We start from the raw sequence: 10,647 nt of genomic DNA on the forward strand, positions 1-10,647 counted from the left end.
GGCTAAATGTAAGGTGGGGACTACAATTTCTAAAGCAAACAAGTATGGATTTATAAAAGAAATAATTAATCAGGTGCTAATATAAAGCAAAAACATGCAAATGACTGTCAGCTGTTCTACAATGTCAAATCATAATTATGATATGTTTTGGTAAGGTTATTTAGGGCCCATCTTGCAGGTCATGAGTTAACTGCAGCCCTCTTCAGGAAAAAGGGGTAAATTTATGCATGGCAAAACTCATGACCAAAATCCTTACCATCTGCAGCTTATACACATTAGCAGTGTTCAGATCTACAGCACTCACATATGAACACTTAGTTTGGTTCTCATGTGTAATATGACCCTAGATCTTAAAATAGCACACCATCCAGCATTGCAGGAGGTGTACAGCTGGCTCTAGTGAAACTTAATACATACACAGACATACTGAAGAGTGACAGTCAAACATATACAAACACGCAGAAATAGATACACAGACTCGGAGTCAATTCTCATGCGGACGATTTGGAAAAACACTGATCATGAGATCATGCTGTGCCCGCAGACATTTTTGAAAACATTTGTTGTTGATATGCATACGTGTTTCACGTGTGGTCATAGAGCGTGAGAGCATACAGCAAATACTGTACAAACAGCTGTCATATAGATGCCACATAGATGGGTCATACTGTATCTCTTAGCATTTCTGCTGTTATGAACACACCTGTCAGTGTCTTGTATTCAGACTGACTCTGAATCTCATACTGTGTTGATTTTGAATTTCGTCTACAGTATAAAGCTTGCCTAAACTGGTATGTCAATGGGACATATTAGGACCTTTTAAAAAGGTACCATTCCAGTGATAACTTTTATACCTTTATTTCAGTGAGTGAGTGCTTTGTCTGATTAGAAAGGAATCCTAATGTAAATACCATGCCATCATTTCACCATCTAGGTTAACTATAGAAGTACAAGAATTTGTACGTATTTTTCAAGTTGGCCTGAATTCATAAAATTATCGTAAAAAACAATAACAAACCCCCACCCCTAACCCCAACGTCACTGGGGCATATCGTACAGAAATGTACAAATGTGGTCGTATACGAATGAATACAAATTAGCTAACTTGTAAAATTGCCATGTCTAATTCGCATTTACCCGATATAGTCCAGCTATAAGTAATCCACTTCTAGGCAAAATAACTTGTGAGATTTATGATATGCAAAGCAATATCATGTAAGCAAAGCAAACTGTGATTAAGGTGTTTGGTTTCATTTATTTCTTTGGTTTTATTTCTATTTGGGGGGCTATTTTACTTATTTTTGGGTTAGACATCTATTACATTTTCAATGCCTTTATGTTTGGACAGCTATTAGACGTCTTTAAAATGCTAATTTACTTGCTGAGATGCATGTGTTTTACCCACGCTATATTATCTCATGGCAATTCTTACTTATTTTACAAGGGGTCTAATTCGCAAGACCACATTTGTACATTTTGCCTTTGCCTCTTTGACATTAGGGTTATAGCAGTGGTTTCATTATTTTTTTATTTTATGATAATTATACTTCATGATTAACCTCATATGAATTCATAGAATTAGTCAACTCGAATTTTCGTGTTTTATAGTATAAACAATTACAGAGACATTTTTCATCTTCAAATTACTCTTTTAATGAATCTTGAAATATTACATGCCAATTGTAATTCATAGCACCATTACATTATTTACAAAGGTAGTATGGCACAAAACATGTATTTCCCCCAAAAAACTTTATAGCAAAATAAACTTTTTTAGAACAATTAAGATTTATTACTTTGTGCACACTGCAAAAAATGACTCTCTTACTTAGTACTTTTGTCTTGTTTTCAGTAGAAATATCTAAAAATTCTCAAATCAAGATGTATTTTCTTGATGAGCAAAATGACCTAAAAAAAATAATACTAGTTTTTAGACAAAATATATACAATTTAAGTGAATTTATGCTTAAAACAAGCAAAAATATCTGCCAATGGGGTGAGAAAATTTTACTTGAATTAAGTGTTTAAGAAAAAAGAAATCTTATTTCACAATTTTTTTCTCACCCCATTGGCAGTTAATTTTGCTTGTTTTAAGGACAATTTCATTTAAATTGTATATTATTTTTCTTAAAACTAGACTTATTTAGGTCGTTTTGCTCATCAAGAAAAAACATCTTAATTTAAGAATTTTTAGATATTTCTATTGAAAACAAGACAAAAATACTAAGTAAGAAAGTCATTTTCTGCAGTGTGACATCAGTTTTCACCATATTCATGTTTTCTAAGTAGAATACATTTACATAATACTATATAATAACATAAGGCTTCCAAACTTTTTACATGGATTTCCTTTTTATCAAAAGTGATTATCATTAGAATACTGCAGCTTTTTACTGTACACCTGATCTTATTCTGGAAGTGAAAAAAGCAACATCGAATACCTCAATATAAAGAAAGAATAAAGAAATATTCCAAAAATGTTTTTATGCAGGGAATTAATTTTATTACACTTATTCATTTACCAATGCAAAAAATCTTAATGGTTCTGAAACAGGCTTTATTTTCTGTACACTGCCAGATAAACAGTCCCTGGCTGTCACTGAAGCAGTACCCTTTAAAAAAGAACACCTAAAGAGTTAAAGAGAGTACCTCAGGATACTGTACATACCAAATGTATATCTTATTAAATGGTTCATATTAGGGCCTTTTTAAGGAGTACTGCCCCAGTGACAATAGGGACCATTTTTGACAGTATTTTCTTATTTCCTTCTTTTGATTTTAAAGTGAAATGTCCATTCATCTATATTTAAAAGTGTTTATCCTACAGTAATGTATGTGGGGTCATGCTGGAGCTTTTCCCTGGAGCTTATCTCTGCCTAAAGGACTTATGACCAGTGGCGGGCAGTGACTTCTTTTTTCGAGGGCGCTTAATGCGAAGTTCGTCACAACATGTATGTAGCCCGTCATGTGTGTGCTTCGTAATTTCAAAATATATGTTTTGCGCGTTGAGTGATATGTGTATCACGTGTCCTGTCAAAACAAGTGCCTGCTGCAGACGCGCCCAAAGTGTTTATGATAAAAGAGACACTTACGTTGCCAGATACTCGCATAATCTCATGCGTAATCAAAGTTTACTGTTAAGAGAGTGTCTTGCGTGTATTTTGTGAAAGTGAGCATCTCTTTTATCATAAACGGTTTTGACGCGTGTGCAGCAGGCACCCACCTTGACAAAACACGTGATGCACATGGTTCACTTGACGCAACAAACACATATTTTGAATTTGCGCCCCTCGGATGAGCAGTCACGAGCTGACACTGCTTCTGCTTATGACCTGTTTTGACTGGATTATTTTGAGTGACATTCACCCAAAATATCCAATATATGTGTTTTGCTGTTTAAACAAGCTGCATACATTAAACAAAGTTTCAGGTTAGCTGAGTATATCAAACTACAATGCTCTCTAATACAACTGTGTAGTTCATTCAAAGCCAGTGGACAAAAATTCCTTTAAAAAAGCAAGAAAATCAACATTTAAAAAGCGAAGCAAATAAAACAACGCATACTTAAAGTTCAAGCAGACACAAATAAGTCTACAGTTGTTCCAGTCCAGGCGTAATAAAAAATGCAGCAGTTCATAAACGACATTGTGCAATACAATCAAACATGAACACTCACACAAACATGTGATCCCAAACCATCCATGATTTATGTTTACAGTACTGCTTACAGCCCACGGGTTAGCAATGATATTAAAACAACATTTAAAGGCACGTAACAGTTAACCATATAAGCCATCCTAAGAGGTTTTAGATCAGTAATTATTAATTGGCCAGATATGTTCTCTTTTAATAGTGGTTATCTTAATGTACAGTATTTTGGACATACAATACCATTCCTCTGTTTTATGGGGTTTAGGTGTAACTTTTCTGGATTGCACGACCAATGGCTAAGAAAAGAATACCAGCCAGTAAACAGAAGAACACACCCACAGGAGCAAACATGAAGGAGAGACCGTAACTCATATCAAGTGTAAAATATGGGCACTTATGAGTTGTCTGATAATCATAATACAAGGCCATTACATCCAGAGCATCTAGCCAGATAACATACATCACAGTCACAACAAGAAAGAAGAAACCGGAGAAAAGAGACAGCATAGAGAGTTGAAGGAGTGGAAAGTGATAGAAATAAAAAACAAATGAATTGCATTGATCAACATGCATTAATGATGCTCGTGTGTGATCATTTGTACATTTTTAATGGTAATAATATTTCTGAATTAAAATTCTTTTAAAAAACAAAAACTAAAAACATAAATTAAATCATGGCTCACAGTGCATTACATGGTATAAATTTATTCTGCATGTATGTTCCCTGAGATTGAACCCACAAACTTTTACGCTGCTGATGCAATGCTACCACTAAACCACAGGAATCCTAATGTCTACTGAAATGCTTGCTTTGATAGACATCAGTTTGGGGCTTCCAAAAAAAGGAATTCACTAAGTATTACTTCACAAAATCTTACCGGAAATGAGGTAGAGTCCACCTCCTGCTTTATAAAGACAATGACTGGTAAACGGGGCTGCACATATGATAATGAAACCGCCAGCCACCACAGCGACCACACCCACCAACATGGAGACACTCCAGAAGCCTCTGTAGACTAAATAATAATAAAAAATTAACACAGGCCAGCACGTTTTACAGTAGCTTATACCCTAGTAAAGTTAAACAGTATTCGCAAGACTTTTGTAAACAATAATGTCACTATAGACCTTTACAGTCAGTGTAGAAGTGAAGCAGGATATTTAACATTAGTTAATGAATTGATTTTATCCATTAAGTATTAATTTATCCTGAGAATTAGCCAAAATAAAGCTTCAAAGCTGTTACCAGGGGTGGTAATCTATTAAAAGGTATACTTTTGTACCTAAAAAGTGCAAATTAGTACTTCAAATGTACCAAATGATTACTTATCGGTACCTGAATGGTACATATTAGGACCTTATTAAATGGTACTGTTCTAGTAATAGACTGAATAGTTCAAAAGTGCAGTAAACAATAAGAAAAAAGCTTAAATGTAAAAAAGTCTTACTTATGGCAGACTGATAACTGGTGGAGTTGTAGGTCTGGTCAGGAATAGGAAACGGGAGCAGAAATGCAAGATTGCATACCTTTGCATGTGCCAGATTTCCTAAATGAAGAATAAAAAGTGATGCATTAATACACATTATACACATTTAAATGTTTTGTTTATTGTAATGTAAAATTTCATGGTGTCAAAATATTATCATTTCAAATACTATGAGCACTTTATACTTTCCAAAATAACATCACACACACAGCTTTAAAATATATATATATATGTTTTTTGTTTTTGTTTTTTGCAAAAAATGACTTCTTTGTTAGTATTTTTTTGTTGTTGTTTTAAGTACAAATATCTAAAAATTCTTAAATTAAGATGTATTTTTAGACAAAATATATAAATAATAGTAAGTTGAAATGACTTGTAAATCCGAGTTGATTCAACAAAAAATTTTAAGGCAGCAAAGTATTTTTTACAGTGTAAGCGAATTTGTGCTTAAAACAAGCCAAAACATTTGCCAATGGAATAAGAAAAATGTTCTTGAATTAAAGGGTGTGTTGCAGGTTAACCACCACTGTCGATTAATGGGTACATAAACCACTCAAGATATATCATTTTTAAAATGTCTCAAAAATGGTCTTAAAGACCACTTTTTTACGTTTTTGGTATTAACGGTTTTTTACGCAATTCGGCGATGACGTCACGTTGGGGAGAAGTGGAGAAAGACTCAGCCAGAGCCATAGAGATAGATGAGACATTTATTGCTGTTTAATACTTATGTATATAATTTGGAAATCATATATACATCGTAGGAAATATATAATGTGGTATACTGCAAAGTTACCATGCTAATTATTATTTATGATATATGTGGAGATAAATAAAACTTCGCAAATCTGCTGATTTGATCCATTCATGTCCTGACCACCAGGCTAGAGATTTTTAAACATCCTTAATCCACACTTACTAGTCTATCAAATAATATCTCAAATATATTGTTTTGTGAAATAAAAGGATGCTTTGTTATATTGTTTATGCGATCATAACGAATCACACAATCATTTTATACGCAGAAGTAGCAGCTGCAGCACACTCGGATCCGACCGCATAGATACTGTATTTAAAATAATGTATGTAATGTAATGTAAATAATGATGTCAAAGGCTATGCCATTTGAGGAGGAACCGCTCATTGATCATCGTATTTTTATAAATCCTGGACATGGTTGGACCTGCCGAACAGGTTGAGCACTTTTATATACTTTGTTGAGCAGAGAGGCTGCAAAGTTTGACCAGCGGGCTGCGGGAACCGGTCGCACATCACGCCGCCAGACGATGTTGCTAATATAACTCGAAATGTATAACTATTATCAGATCGGCCCACCGGGAAAGTCCAGACTCTCCCGATTGTCACTCCGCTACTGGCTGTAAGGAAGTGAGTGTGTTTTGGTCGCTGGTCGACCCCGCGAACAGGGGTGCGTTCCACTCCAGTTTTAGACACACACTCGCTAACTTCCCTAAGCACTTCCCCTCGGGGGAATCCCTGTCGCCATTTTGAAGTGCGTTCCACTTCGTCAAGTGGACGAGGAAAGTTTGTATGGACAGACCCTCGCTCCCTCGATTTTGACCGAGGGAGCGAGTCTGCTTCATATGTACACTTCATGTAGCTTCATATCCCACAATGCAACACGATTGTGACGTCACTTCAGCACTCGCGCTTTGCACATGGAGGGGGCGGTCTCCAATTTCCATGTGATCAAGGGCTTAGGGCGATCCATTTGAACCCACTTCAAGTGTTCTAGCAGTAGTGGGCACTTGTACAACGTAAGCAATGACGTACATCCGAGTGTACGAGACTGAGGGAAGTTAGCGAGGGAAGTTCATAAAAAACGAACTGGAACGCAGGGCAGATGTGTCGTGCCTCACTCGGCTTCCAGGATTTGACATGCTGTTTGTGCTGAAGATCGCATAAAGGTACACCCATTTCAGGCAGGATCATGGACCCCCTCAAGCCAGCACGCACGAGTATGTTAATTTTTGTTTACTTTCTACACAAAGTTATGCTAACGTTATGCTATCTGGCTGTCTGCCTATCTCTCTATACTAGCCTATCCATCTGTCTGTCTGTCTGTCTGTCTGTCTGTCTGTCTGTCTGTCTGTCTGTCTGTCTGTCTCTGTACTGTATTTATCTATAACATGAACAGTACTTTACTCATCTCTCTATAGTCACTCTCAATGCTCTCAAGGCGGCTTTGGTAAATTCTCTCCCCAGCGTGACGTCATACAGTGCGTTGTGGGGGAAAGGAGAATCATTGCAAACCGCTGTACTTTTCATACTTTTTCGGGTTTTGTGATACCCAACAACATAAAATACAATGGATAACAGTTTAAATGTTTATTATAAACAAGCATATTGCACAAATTTGTTGAAAAATTTAACCTGCAACACGCCCTTTAAGTGTTTATGAAAAGTAAACTTATTTCAAGAATTTTTTTCTTATTCCATTGGCAGATTTTTTTTTGCTTGTTTTAAGCACTAATTTACTTAAAGTTTATATTTTTGTCTAAAAACTAGACTTATTTTCCTAGGTCATTTTGCTAATTAAGAAAATACATCTTAATTTAAGAATTTTTGGATATTTTTACTGAAAACAAGACAAGAAGTATTTTTTTGCAGTGTGTGTGGTTGACATGTTAACTGGTTGGGTTTAGGGTAAGGGTGGAGTTGCTCCAAAATATCATTAAAACCATAAATGTTAATAAAACTATAGGCAAAACCTTAAAACTTGAGGTCAAAAAATGGTGCATGCACAAACAAACTATTAGGCCGTTATTTTTTAAGGATAGTTTAAGGATGTACATAATGCATTATAAGAAAATATAATTACTCACCAAACCAGAAATTCCACAAGTCGTCATCCTTGCTCATTTTGTCTTCAAAGGAACAACGCCAAAAAAAACCTTCATGGTAAAAGGTGATGTTCTGATGGTCTTGATTACTGACCACTGTCTCATCTTTCTGTGAGGGAGCAGAGAAGAGGTCATGGAGCAATGGACACCTGTTCTGGAGCCAGTAAAATTATTACATTTATAAACACTGCTTGACTTTCTTGGTCTTTGGGTGGGATCTTGCAATTCATGTTTCAAAGAAATGTATGTCAAAAAGCAGTGGCGGCCGGTGACTTCTCTTCCAAGTGGAGCAAATTCAAAATATGTGCTCGTCATCATGTCAAAATATGTGGTTGGTGCGTCATGTGAACTATGTGTATTATGTGTCATGTCAAAATACGAGCCTGCTGCACATGCGTTGAAACGATTTATGATAAAAGATGGGCTCAAGTTCACAAAATACTCGTAAGACACTAACTTAACACTAAACTCTGATTACACATGAGATTAAGCGAGTATCTGGCAAACGTGACGTAAACGTCTTTTTTATCATAACCCCTTCGAAGCATCTGCAGCAAGCACGTATTTTCACATCACGCGCGATTCACATAGGTTTACATGACGCGCCAAACACATATTTTGACATGCGAGCCACACACGATGGGCTAAATTCATGTTGTGTTGCGCTTTGCATCATGAGCCCTTGAAGAAGAAGTCACTGGCCAACATTCTCAAAGAATGTTTGGCACCGGCTTGCAGATTTTACTGTATAATACTGCTTTATTAAATTACATAGTTGTTTTTTGAGTAACAAGCCCAACACTGTCAAGGACATATTTCCACAATGTTAGGAATTACACTTGTTGACAATTTATGCTGGTAACTAGAAACATGGGAGCAGGGTCTAGCTGGTTAAAGCTTGAACAGATTGTCCAAATGCAGCTTGGAATCTAATGAACACCGAAGCCCATCTCAGCTATCCTATTTCAAAACACAGCTATGGGCAGGATTTTCCAGAGTATACACTGTCAGAATGAAAGGTCAAAATATGTACCCTAGCTGTAACCGGGCCTGTACCATTTCAAAAAGTAAAGATTTGCACCAAAGGAGTTCAGGCACATAGTATCTCATATAAAGTGCAGTAGGTTTTGGTTTCTAAATGTATACATGTCTGTATCTCATGGTACATATTAGGATCTTTTTAAGGGTACTGCCCCAGTGACAGCTGCGGTATATTTTAACTTGTGGTAGATAGAAAAACATAGACTATGAAGATTATACAGTATAGTTTTTTTTTTCAAAAATTTGTCCAACAAATAATATTCAAGTTCATTGTAAATCATGTTTTTCCGAGCCATTCTGCAACTTATCCAAGTACTAAAACAACTACAGTGTAACCACTTTGAATTACCCAGCATTAATTCATAAACTTTTCTCAATCAGATCCATCTTGCAGCCTTCCCATGCCAAAGATATGTTTCAGAATGAACATGCAAGCGAGCTTGTCCCTTCCAAACCAAATTTATGTGTGACTCCTATGAATAGACATTGCATTGAGATTCCAGTTTCATTGCTCAATATGAAGTGTGGTATCACACGGCAGCATGTGATGATCTTTTTTATAGCTACTCAAAGTGTGTAAATAGTGATGTACAGGGACTGTCATATAATTGCTGAGACCCAAATAGGACCATGTCTGCTTGAATAGTTTGAATCAAAAAGCAAAAGGATTGTGCTAAGAAATAGATATAATTAAATGGATTATTCTGCAGAGAGAGTGTCTTGCTAGTCTTCTGATAATGTCTAATGTCAATCTCTCTTTACTGTTAAGGAATAAAAAATGACAGCACCCACCTTATAAACTCCATGTGGCTCGCACGTCTCTGTTGCCAGAAGCCAATAGTCCGTGCCAAATGACAAGAGAATAAATAGTGTTGCCAAGGCACCGAAGAGCCCGCCGAAAAATAGTGCCACATGTAACTTCATGATGACAATACCAAGAGTGCAACTTTTTTTGACTGTCTCGTATTTGTTTCAAATAGCCTCTCCTCTTTCCCGCATGAAACAGAAATGATGTAACTCCTCACAATCTGTGTGAAAATGTCAATTCTTCCTTCTGGTCCAGCTGCGCTATGTTTATAAATTATGTGAACACAGTTGGCTGTTCCAGGACTCTTCCTTGCCACAGAGTCTATGTGCGTGTGTGTGTGTCAAAAACCTGTCTTCCCCCTTCCAGAGGATTGGTGTCAGGACTGGATCTGACATTTGATGGGGAGTGGGTTTCATGTATACATACTCTTCTGTAGAGCTCCCCATTGGGCTATTTTGGTCTGTTGAGTGAAGGTGCCTGCTGCCTCTCACAGAGGAGTGGCTTGAGAATGGGAGAGGATTTCGGGAGACGTGTGGACCAAAATATCCCTGCAAGACAATCAGCAGAGGGAAAATGAAGGAAGACACCGAAGCTCAACATTCTTACTATACTTCATAGGACTTTATAAACATGAAGATGAATCAATGTTCATACATATATTTACAGTAGAGTATATGCTCTACAAATATTCATTGACAATATATCTCTGCTTCAACTATTCCGAAGGGGTGTTATTGACTTTGAATACTATTATTGATTCCTAAAAGAATGAAGCGAATTGCAATTGTCAATACACTAA

The 10,647-nt window shown here is 36.4% G+C and overlaps 1 protein-coding gene across 1 annotated transcript; it reads right to left on the reverse strand.

Annotated features, from left to right (window-relative positions):
- Positions 1 to 2,478: 2,478 nt before the first annotated feature.
- Positions 2,479 to 10,259, reverse strand: tmem182a (transmembrane protein 182a). Its single transcript, XM_073854989.1, has 5 exons — positions 9,833 to 10,259; positions 7,982 to 8,108; positions 5,100 to 5,198; positions 4,528 to 4,667; positions 2,479 to 4,137 (listed from the first exon to the last, which is right to left on the reverse strand). The coding sequence occupies exons 1-5, from the start codon at positions 9,962 to 9,964 to the stop codon at positions 3,913 to 3,915; spliced, it is 723 nt and encodes a 240-aa protein (XP_073711090.1). The 5' UTR covers positions 9,965 to 10,259; the 3' UTR covers positions 2,479 to 3,912.
- Between the last annotated feature and the right edge of the window lie 388 nt (positions 10,260 to 10,647).

This window comes from Misgurnus anguillicaudatus, chromosome 17 (assembly GCF_027580225.2).
Source record: "Misgurnus anguillicaudatus chromosome 17, ASM2758022v2, whole genome shotgun sequence".
In the NCBI taxonomy this organism is placed as follows: Eukaryota; Metazoa; Chordata; class Actinopteri; order Cypriniformes; family Cobitidae; genus Misgurnus; species Misgurnus anguillicaudatus.

Excerpts from the sequence above, each read along its gene's own strand:
- tmem182a (XM_073854989.1), bottom strand. The coding sequence starts at position 9,964 with ATGAAGTTACATGTGGCACTATTTTTCGGCGGGCTCTTCGGTGCCTTG. Across the intron at positions 8,109-9,832 it reads AGCCACATGGAGTTTATAAG|AAAGATGAGACAGTGGTCAG; the intron begins GTGGGTGCTGTC and ends GCTCCCTCACAG. Across the intron at positions 4,138-4,527 it reads GACTCTACCTCATTTCCGGT|TTCTTCTTTCTTGTTGTGAC; the intron begins AAGATTTTGTGA and ends CTTTTCTCCGGT.